Source organism: Solanum dulcamara, chromosome 7 (assembly GCF_947179165.1).
Source record: "Solanum dulcamara chromosome 7, daSolDulc1.2, whole genome shotgun sequence".
Taxonomy (NCBI): Eukaryota; Viridiplantae; Streptophyta; class Magnoliopsida; order Solanales; family Solanaceae; genus Solanum; species Solanum dulcamara.
Genome location: NC_077243.1, coordinates 24,600,699 through 24,616,461, shown reverse-complemented (window position 1 = coordinate 24,616,461; position 15,763 = coordinate 24,600,699). Strand labels below are relative to the sequence as shown.

The 15,763-nt window shown below is 34.7% G+C and overlaps 1 protein-coding gene across 1 annotated transcript; it reads left to right on the top strand.

Moving 5' to 3' along the window:
• Positions 1-12,297: 12,297 nt before the first annotated feature.
• Positions 12,298-13,509, top strand: LOC129896721 (probable xyloglucan endotransglucosylase/hydrolase protein 23). The gene is made up of 3 exons (XM_055972674.1): positions 12,298-12,603; positions 12,720-12,913; positions 13,011-13,509. The coding sequence occupies exons 1-3, from the start codon at positions 12,331-12,333 to the stop codon at positions 13,414-13,416; spliced, it is 873 nt and encodes a 290-aa protein (XP_055828649.1). The 5' UTR covers positions 12,298-12,330; the 3' UTR covers positions 13,417-13,509.
• The last annotated feature ends 2,254 nt before the right edge of the window (positions 13,510-15,763 follow it).

Below are 15,763 nucleotides of genomic sequence, written 5' to 3'. Positions count from 1 at the left end.
CCATCCCTTAATAGCGGGAATATTCCCGGCATAGTGGCACAGCCATGTGGGATGGGACCCGCTATAGTGGAATCGACAAGACAAAATTAAAAAATGTGAATTCTTATTTTCTCCTTTGCTAGATTGTAGTTTTGATGATTTGACAAACTGAAATCTGTATGTGACCTGACCCCATGTTAGAATTGAATTACTTTGTACAACTGAAAGTGACAACTGATAAAATAGTACACTGCTATAACTGTTTTGTGTGTGCTCGGGCTCTGTTAGTGTGGCAGGCCTCCTGGCCAATAGAAATGCACTAAAAGGACATGGTCATCCTATATTATGTCTCATCTATATTGGCACAAATAAGCTTTCAAGAAATCATCATTCTCACAACCGAAAAAGGCAATAACTCTCACTCTCAAGAAATAGAAACGAAGGAACAACAATGGAGCTCAAGATTGTCATTGTGTGTTGTTTTTGAGTTTCATTTCTTTGCTCATTTCATATAAATCAGGTCCTGTTGTATAAAGGAACTTAGTGTTTGTTTTGAATCTGTCTTTTGCTTATTCTGTCATCTGTAGCTAGAGTTATTTAGGATGAGTTGTTTGAAGTCTAAATTAATCTAAAGGAATTAGTTTAGTGGGCAACAATTGTTGCTTAGTGGTTGAAGATTCCAGGGTATCATAGTAAGGGGGAGGGATTAAGAGTTTAATTCTTGGGATTGCAAGAGTTTGTAATCATTTGTTGTTCCTTGTTTGATAATGAAATCTGGGTGAAATCCTATGAGACAAGTCGTGGTTTATTCCTTCCTTGAGCAAGGGGGTTTCCACGTAAAATACTTGTGTTTTTATTTTTTATTCTTTACTGTTCTTGTTGTAGTAAGGGACTAGGTCGAGAGTTTACTAGTAGTAGTGTACAAGCCATCATCCTTCTTCCCTTAAGTGTCAAAATAGACGAGGCTCACCCTAGAAATCCTCAAAAGGCTTCTCTAGACTTAGAGAGAAGGGAGGAAGGGAATTCTAGTACAAAAAAGGCTACACTCCACAAATTTCGATCCTGTCTTCATTGTTTCTCCTTCCAGGAGTCAAAGATCGTGCTATAATTCTTCTTTAGCTGCTTGGCGCCAGGTAGACTAGGTTTTCTTAATTGAGTAGTTGTAAAATTGCTCCCAACACATATTATATCGTAGATTGATGGGAGATTTCATGCTTAGGCCTTCGGCATGGAGTTTGGATGGCTGAATGATTGTTACTGGTGTTTAGGGAAGGAAGGTATGATGTGGGTCATATTTTTCTATGACTAGTGGTATTGGTCCAGTCTTTGAATGTTAATCTTGATAATCCATATGAAATGACTGCTGACTATGTTGAGTTTAATTGTAGAAAAATTATTGGGTTATAATGAGATCCTGAGACTTATAAGTTATGGGCTATTGATGTGTATAGAGGAATATGAATGTATGTAAAATTGTGTGTGTTTATGCTGACTACTCTCTGTAAAAGTACTTGAGTAATGCATATTCATAAAATAAAAGTACGAATGTGAAATGACTATTCGTGATCAATTGCATGCAATAAACTTGTTACTTGGTTGTTCAAGTGTGTGAACTATTTATTATTGATTGTGTTTGTGATTGTGGATATTGGATCGAATGTCACGCCGATACACTAAAAGTTTGGGTGTGGATTCTATGAGAGAGCCATTGTGTGGCTATTATCTGTGAATGATCCTGATTATATGTGTGATGCTAGAGAACTGAAAAAATTATAATTAAGCATGTCCATCCTGTGTAATAATTAATATGAAAGAATCGAAGGTCCAAGTGTTACCAGCTTTCATACCTTAGTGGTGTCATCTGTGTTATTATGTTGCTAGATGCGTTCGTAATGTAGGTACTAGGTTGTGGTTAAACAAGTGGAGAGCAGTTGGTGTGTTGTAATGTGTTGTTAAGTGAGATTAGTGACTTAAAATTAGCTATTGTTGATGTCCTGTTGGTGCGTGTGTTAATGGGGGACTTGGAAAAGAATTTTGAGATTTTGTCTTCGAGTAGGACGCTCTGACGGGAGGAATCCCTCTATAGCAACGCCGCCATAACGGGTTAGGTTCCTCCATAGTAGGCTAGTACGGTTAGGGTGGAGAAGAGACCCAGACCACCTTAATGTTGCCTCTTGCAAGTGAGATACTAAATATTCTAGGGTCAGTTGTTGGTGTGAAAGCTTAAGGAAAGTAGACTGGTTAGACAATGTTAGTGGTGGCCGTATTTCAAAAATTCCATTGGAGGGTGTATTTTTTTAATTGTATGCTTTCTTCTTGTTGACTGCGTTATATGATGAGGTGGGACTCGGATTGACCGCTGATGTCTATCAGTACGTGTTGTTTGTACTGATACTACTTTTGCTATGCCACTTGGCATATTCTGATTGCTGGGTCAGTGATATTTCATAGGCGAGGACAATGATGATCTCCGACACCTTCTACTTGTCCTTCCTTATGGTGGGAGTTGTGTCATTGATTTGTTTATACACTGTATTCTTACAAGCTCTTGTACCTGTTTAGACTAGTATCCTTGGGGGTGTCCGAATGATTCTTGTAATTAACCTTAGAGTTTTAAGTTAATATATGACGACTTCTTAACTCTTTTAGGCGATAACTTGTATTTTGTTAAACTTCCGCATGTTATAACCGTTTTGAAAATCGAGGTTTCTCATACTTAGATATTAGAGTAGGTTCCCACACGACCTGGTGAATTAGATCGTGACGCAAGACCATTAAGAACAAATGATATGAAGTTATCATCATGTACAAAGTACAAGCTTTCTAATAGAGAATCAACAATTGCACGTTTCTTCTCAAATTATTCTTGGATGGAGAGACTGCCTTTAGAAAGATTTTAAAATTGAGATTTTAATTGCATGACTCGAGCACGTGTCTGTGATTGAAACATCCGCTCGATTTCGGTCCAAGCATCATAGGAAGAGGAGGCTTGAGTTAAGTGACCAAGAAGAGGATCAGAAATTATTTGACGAAGCCAAACGAAAATAAGAAGATCGTTGCATCGCCATTCCTCATAGGTAGGGTTAGAAGTGATTTTTGATTGTGCTGGAGCAGTAGAAAAATCTGTAGCAATAGTGATTAAAGTTGGGGGTGATAGTAATGGTTTTTGGAGGGGGGATTAAAACCAAGAACAAAGGATTCTAGAGAAAATTAAAGGCTTTGAGTATGTCCAAGGGATTTTCTTTCCAAAGAGAATAATTATTTCTATCAAGTTTGAAAAAAATGTTTGGTAGTTGAATAATGGAGAAATAACTGGCCTGTTTATTTATCGAAAACAATTCCTCAATCTTGTTTTCTGTTAGGATTTTGCCCTGATTATCTTACCATATTTAAGTTTTACTTTTTTCTGAAAGGAAAGTCAAAGTATTACTATAATTGCTTTTACTTTTCTTGAAAGAAAAATATAATTCTTTTTCATATTTGATTTTTTTCTTAGAGGAAAAGTTTGGATCTCTATAAATTAAACATCTCTCATCGTAGAGAATATAATAACATCCACAATGTAGACGTTTAAGAGTTTTATTTATAGGGAGATTTTCTCTCAATTGTTTTAGTATTTTCTTTTATCTTAGTTTTTTATATGTAGCTAGGCCAATTAACCAAATTATATAATAACATTATGCATTTTATTATAATTTTATGTGTCGTTTGATAATCACCGACATGGTTTGCAACTGTAAGCTTCTGCATTACGCCATGATTCTTTCAAACCCAACAAATGGTATCATAACACATGGTTCATTGATCCAATGGTTGAATGAGGTTGAAGACAGATTCAAGCGATTTCAAATCAATTTGCAACAAAATAAATGATAGTGAAGATTTTTGTCCAATTACATGAGGAGAAGAAATTTAAACCATATTTTCAACATTCTTGTTGTTGTAATTTTTTAAAATAAAAATAAAATATTTTAAAACCATTTTAGCCCATATATTTTAAACTTTATTTTTACCCATGACAAGAGTAGTGATGAAGATTATGTGAAGAATGAAGATTATAATGCATGTGAAGAAGGCGGATCAAGTTTTGTCAAGAAAATCCAATAAAAAAATTGTTAGAATTTTGCTCTAATTTGTTTTTTCCATATTTAAGTTTTACTTTTCTCCCAAAAGAAAAGTCAACATATTATCATGATTGTTTTTACTTTTCATTAAAAAGAAAAATATAATTCTCTTTCATATTTAGTTATTCTTTTTTTAGAGGAAAAGTTTGGAGCTCTATAAATTAATGATTCATTTTCTCATAGCAGAATACAATTGCACCCTCAATATAAATGTTTAAGAGTTTTATTTTTGGGAGATTTTTTCTTGACAATTTTAATTTTTCTTTTATATTAGTTTTTATATATGTAGGCCAATATCTTTCATTATAGTTTTATGTGTCGGGTAATTTATCGTCGACATAATTTTCAATTATAAACTTCCACATGATGCCCTGATTCTTTCGAACCCAACACTTTCAAGGTGAGAATAAGGTCTGCATAAGACATTAATAGGTACTTTGTTGTTATTATTATTAAATATTGATATAACATTAACATGATGATTTATATATACTAAAAATCATCAAGCAAAATAAATTAAGAAACTATTCCACGAATAAATCATGACATATGCTAATAGATAATGAGGGATATATTGGTAAATATGTATAAATAATGGTAGTATTTTTTCTTATAAGGTTAATTATTCGTTTCTGCCTTTTTTAGAAGGAAAACTTTTTAGCTGTTTTCCAATCATAGAAAAACTGATTCTGCTTTTATTTAAAAGCAATTTTACTCATGGCCAAACATGCTCTATGTCCTATTGATAATTGTTGTTGTTGCGTGTGTGGTGATAAAATTTTAGAGAAAAGGGTCGAATACACTCATGTACTATCATAAACAGTTTAAATATATCACTTATTATACTTTCGGTCTAAATTGTAATGATTCTAAAGGTCATTTTTGATATTTTTGATAAAATTATTGTTTTACCTTTCTCGTTAGTTGCCCCAAGTCATTTTAGATTGGGTTTGAAAGTTGGATTTTGAAAATCTTGTGAAAAGTTGAGGTTTTGCTAGAAAAATGAGTTTTAAAGGCTTAATTGTCAAATTTTGAGTTTCGGAGTCATTTGGAGTGTCGAGTCTCGGAATAGAATTTCGTTGATTCCATCAGTTCCAGGATGTGGGAGTTGGTTTAGGAGAATTGTCGGAATCAGATTTGGAGTTGAAACATGGAATTTAGATCCGAAGTTGGAAAATGAGTTAAAGTTTGATCAAAGTTTGACTTTGGTCAACATTTGGCGTTCGGGTGCTCGGATTGAATTTCTGATGATTCTAATAGTTTAGGTAGGTGATTCTAACGCTAGAAAAGGCTTAGCTGTAATATTTGAAAGTCCCGAGCTCGTTTTAGTTATTTGGAGGCCTAAGTTAGTTTAGTTGCGACGTTTTGAGTTTCATGTCAAGGAGACCACGATTTCAAATTCCATCGATTCCATTGAGTCTGAAAATATCATTTTCAAGTCATTAGCATAGTTGGTTTGTGTTTGAGAAGTTTCGTATAAGTTTTGGGTGATTTTTTAAGCTTCTTGGGTACTTTGGCGTTGTTTCAGCAAATTGTGACAGCTAAAAGGTTCATTATTAGTTTTAAGAATCGAAAAATTATTCCAAATTTTGAAATTTTGAGCATGAATTATAGGACTTATCTGCAAAGTTTGGTGTATTTTTCGCTAAGTAGAGATTGAACTTTTATCGCAAAATAAGAAATAATTATTTACCGAGCAGAAATGATATTTGTCTGGGCCAACGAGTTCAAAATTGAGTTTCGATTGAAGGAATAGGTGCATCATTATTTAAGACATTTAGAAAAAAGAATTGAGTCATTCGCTATCGTATGAGAGATTTACGGCTCTTTTAGTGAAAATATAAGTTGTAGATTTTCTGGTGCAAATAGAGCTGTACAAGTATATAAATTTCATAATGTGTTCATTTGGTATTTTGAGCATATTGGGAGTTCTAGAGCTCGAAATTTACTGATTCTTGCAGATTTGTTCTCGATATAATATGAGGGTTAATAAAAAATTCTCAATTTGACATTTTTTCATGATTTCTTCATCTAATTTTCTTTCCTTATCCGTAAATTTCTTGGAAAAAATTAGGGTTTTATCGATTTGGACATCGTTTTTTATGAAAAAAAGTATATTTAGGATCCTTGTGTTTTGGGTAAACTGATTTTGGCATAAACTTGTTGATTCATCAATTATTTTCATCATATTAACCGTATATAATTTAAATTTTTCGATAAAGTTAAAGTTTGTTAAATTGAAGATTTCAAGGTCGATTTTAACTCCATTTTTAATGAAATTTCATATTTGGATATAATATAATATGAGGGTTAGTATACAATCCTCAATTCGATATTTTCTCATGATTTCTTCATCTGATTTTCTTTTGTTATCCGTAAATTTATTGGGAAAAATTGAGGTTTTATCGATTTGAATTCCGTTTTTGATGAAAAAGTAAATTTAGGATCCTTGTGTTTTGGATAAATTGATTTTGGAATAAACTTATTGATTCATCAATTATTTTCATTATATGAACCGCGTATAATTTAGATTTTTTCGGTAAAGTTAAAGTTTGCTAAATTGAAGATTTCAAGGTCGATTTTAACTCCATTTTAATGAAATTTCATATTTGAACTTTTCTAAATATGAGTCAGATATTTTTCAAAAAATATTTCAGATTTGAGTCGGGGTTTCGGATCCGAATATTGGGGTTTTTCTCAAGAACATAAAATTTAGTAAAGTAGGTGTTTGAAAGTTGATTTCAACTCAAAATTCAAATTAGTTTTCAACATTAGTTTCTAAATACCTCAAGGAATGTTTTCATATAAATTGGATTTTCTATTCGTTTACAAAATTGAATTTTTGAGGTCAAATTCGACCCGATTTTCAAAAATATTGATTATTATTTCGTTAGACTCGTGTTATTATTGAGATTTCATATTTGAATAGATTATTTTGATTTGAAACATCAGCGTAAGATAAAGCTTAGATTTAAGAGTAGTTCGAGGCAATTTGTAACACCCTCCAAAAATATTTTCCTAAGATTCGGACCATTATTATATACGTGTAGGGTCGAACTCATTTATTGTGAAGCGTATGCATGAGTTAGGATGAGTTTTTAAGTAACTAAAGAGTGTTAGAGGTGATGTGGGGTCACGAGGGACCCTTAAAGCCAAGCTAAGTCCGAAAGGATTCGTCTTGGGTAAGTTGTTGAAGGAGTTTGTATAAGGGGTCAACTTCTAACGGTGATATCGTTTGAAATACGACGATCTGGGTGGTCCACGACCTATGAAATTAAATGTCGTCGAGTCTTCTTTCCAATGCCACTAAGAATGTAATTTTTGGAGTTCGGAGTCAAAAGATATGACTATCCTAAGAAGGACGGGTGCTGCAGGAATTTCAGGCATGTGTTGCAACTGCTGGAAACCTGGGCTTGGCGCCGCAGTGGCGCGACGCGCCACTATCACGCCAGGAACAAGCCTCAGTAGTTTGGTCCCTGGCGCGATGCGCCACTAAGAGATGTACATGGTTTTCAAGCCTAGTTTCCAGAACCCAGAAAATATAGGCTTGGCGCTGTAAGGGCGCGACGCGCCACTATTGCGCCAGGAATGTGCCTCAGTAGTTTGGTCCCAGGCGCGGCGCCCCCTAACAGATGTGCATGTTTTAAGCTTAATCGACTTGGCGCTACAATGGCGCGATGTGCCACTAATGGGCCAGGAACATTTTTATCCTATTTTTTAGAATTTTGGAGAAAGGGCAATTTGGGAATTGTCCCAAATTATATATGTATCAAGCCTTGAACATTTTGGATCAATTTTCAGTCTCTCCCTCTCTCTCTAAAAAGCCCTAGAAGCCCCTTTCTTCTTTTCCAAATCCTTCTTCAACAAGATTTGCCTCCAAGAGCTTCAAGACTTTAAGTTGCCATTGAAGATTTATTCAAGAACCTATTCTAAGGTATGTAAGGCTACTCAAAGCATGGGTTGAGTCCACCCATGTGCCCTACTCTTTCTTTGAGGTTAGAAGTCCATAAGAATGGAGTTTTTTGATAGGTTTATGTTTGAATGAGTCTTGCCTCCGATTACTTTGATTCTTATCGTGTTGATGTTATTGAGCTAAGAAATTTCTAAAACCTTCATGTTAGCATGAGTTGATGGAGATGGGTTGTTAATATGCTTTGTTGATTTCCTTAATCATGTGATTATGTTGAATATGTCAATTTTCCTTAAATGTGTTATTCCCTTTGAATTGTTGGTTTAAAACCTTAGAGTTGTGATGAGTCCTAAGGATGTGATAAATGAGGAGAAGAATGGTTTATTATGTTTGTGGGATGTTATAAATGCGTATCTAATTTACGCTTGATTGAGTGGATTGGAGGATAGAATTGATGAGTGGACAAGGTCCTAAATGAGACTTGCCATTATGACTCGATTAAGTTGAATTGAGGATAGAGGTGATAAGTTGGCAAGGTTCTAAATGAAACTAGCCGTGAGAGCTTGTTTGAGATGATTGGATGGAGTCTTATGAGCATAGAGTCATGGGAGGAGTATCGAGCACCGAAGTGGGTAAGGGTATAGTCCATACTCGAACCCCAAAAACTATGCCGCCAACGTAGGTAGGGATGGAACCATTAAAGTCGAATGCTTCCCGTGGGATCAAACCGTTAAAGTCAGATATTTCTCATTTTATTGTCCTGAAATGATAGGACTTGACTAATCGATGGAATCCATGATTAGGGAGGCGTTCATGCCCTAGCAAGGTATAGACGGATGTGGCAACATCGTCAGTTTGTTATACTATCACTGGCTCATAAGTGATGGTTGTCGGATAAGAGAAACTCTCATTTAGGTCTTGATAGTACTCTGAGTCAATTTGAGTTGAGAGGCATGTGATTTGGTTCCGTCTAACCCGTTTCTCGTTAGACTTAGGACACTTGATTGAGTTGTTTCTTTCCTTCTGAGTTGAGATTTCCAAGATGGTTTGACCTTTTCTGATGTTGTATTATTTGGACATTTTACATACTCGTACATTTCATGTACTGACGCCATTCGGCCTGCATCGTTTCATGATACAGAGACAGGTACTAGAGATCATCAATCGGTGCACCGTTGAAGATCTACACACTCCCAGCTACTTGGTGAGCCCTCCTAGCTTCTGGAGGATGCCAAGACTTTCTTTATAGTTTTATTTTGTTTCCTCGAATTTTGCTTGTTGGTAGCCATGGGCTTGTCATTGGCACCTCCTAGATTATTGATAGAGGCTTCATAGACGAGAGTGTGAGAATGTTGGACTGTTATTTTGAATAGTTTTATTATACTTGTTCGCCGAATTGATAGTGTTTGGCCTTCGGCCCTATAATAGGAGCAGTATGCCATTATTTGAGTCTTTCGGTGAGAGAAGGTGAATGATTGAAAGTGTGACTGGACCAGGTGGTTTGCTTGAAGGCCAGAGATGACTTTCGAGTGCCGGCCACGCCTAGGGTACCCTTTCGGGGCGTGACACAATTGAATTTCTAAACCTTTGGTTAAATTTGTAGGATTATGTATTCGTGTCTTATGTGTTGAGAAGAAATAGAAAGTGGGTTGACAACTATTTGATATTAACTTGAACTTGATAACGAAGAATGGGGTAGTAAATGATAAATTTGATGAGTTATAATGATGTGTTAGATATGCTTAAGTCTTTGACTAATTGTGGGTATGTGAATAGATTGTTGTGACATGAGTTATGACTTGTTGTTGATATTATTCCATTATTGTAATTTACATGAACATTGTCTATTTGAATAGGTTCTGATATCTATTTAGATGGATATGTGGATAGATTGTTGTGATGTGAGTTATGACTTGTTGTTGATATCATTTCATTATTGTGATTTACATGAACATTGTCTATTTGCATTGATTCTGATATATTGAGATAAAATTAATTTGAGGATTATGCCGAAGGAAAATAGTTTCGACGAGTGATGATTATGCTGAAGGAAAATAGTTCTGGCGATGTCGAAGAAAAATGGTTTCGGCTATTGATATTTATGTCGAACGAAAATAGTTCTGACAGATACATGGTCCATGTGTAACCCTCATGGGTTCCGACCCGCTAGTTAGTGGATGTGTATCATTGGGACAAATATGCACCACTATACGTGACATTGCATTGCATTACATTGTATCATACATCTATTGCCATTTGTGGATTATGTTTACCCTTGATATTCCCGTAATTTGTACTATTGATTGGTGTGATTTGACACACACACATACATTTATACTATGCTGTTAGAACTGTTAGACTGTTCTAATTTCTGTGCAGGTTGTAGTCTGAGGGTTGGATGGTATGACAGGAATACTTGCATTCTATTAGCTTTGCTTACTCTTAATTGTTTACTTGCTGGGTACCGCATTGTTGGTACTCACTCCTTGCTAACTACACTTATGTAGGTTTAGAGCCCGGATTGTGACTCGGTTTTCGTTCCATCCGAGGCTTTCAGAGGGAATTTGAGAGGTAGCTGTTGATGCTGGCGATCCTTTTTGTTCCTCTTTACTTTTACTTTGTTCTATTCGAGAGACATATTTTTGAGACTTGTATTTATTTAAGTATCTTTGTATTTAGGGGCTTGTACATGTGACAATCATTCCGTGGGGGATTTTGTAGTTGACTAAGACTTCTGTTTTTATCTTTAAATTACTTATTTTGAACTGCTTCCACTTTTATTTCCATATTTGTTGGGTTAGGCTGACTTGTCCGGTGGAAAAGGATAAGCCATCACGCTTGGATTTTGGGTATTGACATAAATATACCTCTTTGTTATACTTTTAGTCCAAATATACTCTTTCCATTTTACTTTATCACAAATTTATTCTTGATTTTAACAAAAAAATACGTGTCAAGCTCAGAATTACATGACTCACTTTCAATTTAAATACTTTGAGTTCTTTTTAAATCAATCAGGTGATACAAATTCTAATATTCTCAATACCATATAGTGCAGGAGAGCTTTTATTTTCTTCTTGTTGTATGAATATGGATAATAGGGTTAGTAAAATATTGTCTAATCAAGAGGTTTCAGATTCGAGTTTCTTTGGGTACGAAATCGTTTGTATTAGAGAATGCTTTATTCCTCAATATGGAGTTTTCCGACGTAAATTCAAATTTAGTCAGATTCCAATATAAATATCAAATTTTGAGTGGAAAACAAAAAAATATTGAATGAACGAAATGCAAATGCACTTTGGAAAGTGTATACATACATGACAAATAAATGAAAAGGCCAATGGAGGTGCAAATATTACACGAATGTATATAGTAGGAGTACTGTGGGATTAGATACACATCGTGAATTGAAATTTGTAAAAGGCCAGCTGGTTGGTCCACAGATAATAAGCCATGGGATATAACCTCTTGCTAGTCAAATACCTTAAGGCGGTACTACACCCAACTAGTACAATGTAGGTACACTTAAATAAATAAAACAATACAATTAAAGTGGAACTAGTTCCCAAAAATGATAATGTGAGACTAATCAGAATTGTAGTGGAGTGGTAATACTCTTTTATCTTTAATTAGAGGTCTCAAATTTGAGTTTTTTTAGATACAGAGTGCCTTTGTTAGAGAACGCTTTACCCCAAAAATAGTGAGGACTATCCGTCGCGAAATCGAATTTAATCGAGCTCCAATGTAAGTATCGAACATCAATTAAGAGTTTTCTGTCATATATTAAGGAAGATACACCTATTTAGTGTAATTCGCATGTATCAGACATATCAAATACATATGAGAGTGTGCGAGCGATATGACGAGGGAGGCGAGCGGGATTTGTTTATATATCCTAGATACATGCGAATTCACTTGGATACATTATATCTAAAATAAATTATATCTAATTTTGACCTTATATATCTTCAGATACATATATCTGAACGTATTTATACGCACCAACTTCTAAACAAAGATTTGTGTAGGTTTTTATTTTTTTTTAAAAAAGATTAAAAAAATGTGAAGGTTGGAGAAACTGACCATCTATGGGCTGTCACTTAGCTTTGATGGCATCATTTTTATCCTGTTTCCAGCTCAATCTTTTTTTCCTGCTTTCTGTTTTACTTTGAACCTTCCCCTTTACTTCCCCAAGCCTAACCCCACACGCTCTATCTACTTCTTTGTCTCTGAGGTGGGCTGGTATAAACCCTTATAAAACCCCACCAAGCATTCCAACTCTAATTCATCCAACAAACTTTGAAATATTAAGAATTAATGATGGCTTCTTCTCCTAAGTTGGTACTTTTGATGTGTTTTATGATTAGTGCTTTTGGCATTGCAATTGGGGCCAAGTTCGATCAAGAATTTGACATCACATGGGGTGATGGCAGAGCAAAGATACTCAACAATGGAGACCTCCTAACTCTCTCACTTGACAAAATCTCTGGCTCTGGTTTTCAATCCAAGAATGAATATCTCTTTGGTAAAATTGACATGCAGCTCAAACTTGTCCCTGGAAATTCTGCTGGCACTGTAACTGCTTACTATGTAATTAACTCCTCTTCTTCTTCTTCACTTTTTTTTAACCAAATCATTTTTGAGCTATTCATGTTTATTGAGTTGAAATGAAATTGAACTTTTCTTTTGTTTGAAATATGTTGCAGTTGTCATCACAAGGAGCAACACATGATGAGATAGATTTTGAATTCTTGGGAAATCTTAGTGGTGATCCGTATACTCTCCATACTAATGTATTTAGCCAAGGCAAAGGAAACAGAGAGCAACAATTCCATCTCTGGTTTGATCCTACTGCTGATTTCCACACTTATTCCATCCTTTGGAATGCACAACGCATCATGTAAGTAGTTAAAGAAAGATTCAAACTTTCTTCAAAATATGTCACTTTTTGAATCAAATCTTGATTTGGGGTTCTCTTATTTTTGTTGATTGAACAGATTCTATGTGGATGGAACGCCCATTAGAGAATACAAGAATAGTGAATCAATGGGAGTTTCATATCCCAAGAACCAACCAATGAGGATATACTCAAGTCTTTGGAATGCAGATGATTGGGCTACAAGAGGAGGACTTGTCAAGACTGATTGGAGCCAAGCACCCTTTAGTGCTTCTTACAGAAATTTCAATGCCAATGCTTGTATACCCAATTCTCCATCATCATCATCTTCTTGCAATTCCAATCCTTCAACTTCATCCAGCAGTTCATGGTTGAATGAAGAGTTAGATAACACAAGCCAAGAGAGGCTCAAATGGGTGCAGAAGAATTACATGGTTTATAATTACTGTACTGATTCTAAGCGATTTCCACAAGGATTTCCAGCAGATTGTGTTCAGAACAACTGATTTTTTTTATTGTATTTTTTTATTTATCATCTCTAAAACTTTTGTATTGATTCTTTTATTGAAGATTAATAAATATCATAGTTTCGTACCAAATATATTCGTCTAATTAATGGAAATGGATATATTTTAATATTTTATACTGTCTTTTGAATATGAAAAACTATGCTCGCACAAGTTCATATGCTAAGCACAATAGAAAAAAGTAGTCATTACAAATTGCTATCTTAGTTGACGAGAAGGAAAATGTTTAAATATTTATACTCGATGTATTAAATTGATTAATTGAAGAGAAGGAAGGTTCTGCACTTTGTAGCACCAATCAAAATCATCTATAGCTGGAGTGAAGTGTTATTTGGATATTTCTATGATTTAGTGTGTTTGGTAAGTTTTCCAATTTTTTCATTATGGTTGAGTTAAATATTTTAGAAAATGTTTTCTAAATTAGATATTTTCTTTAAATTGATTTTCTTCCAAAAACGAAAGAAAACATTTTCCAAAACTCTTTTCCAACCTCAAATTACAATCTTTTCTTCTTATCCCACTCCTATAAAAAAAAAACCTCCCCTCCAAAATTTTTTTTCATTTTGAATTTTTTTCTTACTCCATTCCTATCCCGACCACCCTATCAAAAAAAGTTTTAAAAACTTTAATTTTTTTTAAAAATATTTTAAATTAAAAAAAAATTCATTTTTTTACCCCATTCCAACCACCTACCCCAACCCCCCTACCAGCCCCCAACACCACTAGCCCCCCCTCCACACACACAATACAATATTAAAAATTTATTATTGAAAATATTTCAAATATTTTTTTTACCTCACCCCCTACCCCGCCCACCCCGCACCCCAACAGCCCCCCCCCCCCCACAAAATTTAAAAATTTGTTTTTAAAAAATATTTCAAGTTTTAAAAAATTTATTTTTTCACTACTCCCTAACCCCGACCCCCGTGCCATCCCCCCGCCCACTCCAAAAAAAATTAAATTATTTGAAAGTTAAGTCTGGAGTCGAGTGTGGTTGGATTTCTGTTCGAAAGTCGGAATCGAATCTAAATTTGAAAGTCAAATCTTGGGTTGAAAGTCGAGTTGAGTCCCAAATCAAGGGTCGGGATCAGATCCCGATTCAATTACTATGGTTGATTTTCATGTGAGAAACTATTTTTCTAAAAATATTTTCTATTCTCTAGCAAAAAATAAAAGATATTTTCTAAAAATTATTTTCATTCACTAACCAAACAATAGAAAATATTTGTCACTCACCAACCAAACATGAGAAAATAAGTTAGAAACCATTTTGTTTTCAAAAAAATTATTTTCCTTCGTACCAAACACGCCCTTAATGTCATATTTCATGATGCGTGGAAAAATATTTTCGTACGATTAGCTTTAATATATTTGTTGTTGTGGCATTGTAAAATATATTGTTACTAAATGTTTGAGCTATGCTGAATTCGAAATTTGATGATCGACAAATATTATACAAGAATCAGATCCTAAACATTGACTCAAATTAGGGATTGATAGTGTTTATGATTGACATATGACTACGAAACAATGAGGTCCTTATCATTTATGTTGGAGCAACTGAGTTGCAAAAGTTCTATGGACAAAGTGAAAGAGCTAGGTCCTTGGCAGAAGACTGTTGATCAACAGTAGCAGATTCCAAATACAAGAAGAATTTCTTAAGAAATTTGTTAAGATTTGATTTTTCGAATCATGATGACACCTACTATAAATCATCAATAGGTAAACTAGCTCACAATCCAGAACGATAAGTAATGGATGTAAAGGCAGAAACAAAGCGGAAACAAAAATTTAATCATAAAACAAAAGATAAGCGGAAACAAACGAAAATATATATACAACAAAAGATCCCTCCTATAACCTGAAGTCACAAGTACAAAGCTGCTAAAAAAAGACTACAAGTACCAAATGTGGACCCAAAATACAAAAGGCGAGCAAACAAAATAAAAATAGAAACAGGTAAGTTCAGGACGCCAGATGCTCACCGAGCCTCTGAACCGTAGCTGAAACAGGCTCGAATATCACGATGATAGCTAATGCTCGGACCTGCATCACAAAACAGATGTCGAGTATAGTATGAATACCAAAATATCAGGTACTCAGTAGGCATCATAGACTGTCTCAGTAAGAAAAATAAAGGTAATATAAAATGCTAGAATAAACACAAACAGAGGTCAAGAAACGGAAAGCTATAGGAATGCACATGAATGTACTAAGAATAGAAAAAGGAAGAAAGTTCAGCTAACTAAACCCAATTGGACCCCATTGGCCAGAGGGTACACTTGTGTACAAGTTTAAATAAAACTCGAACTGACCCCTACAAGCC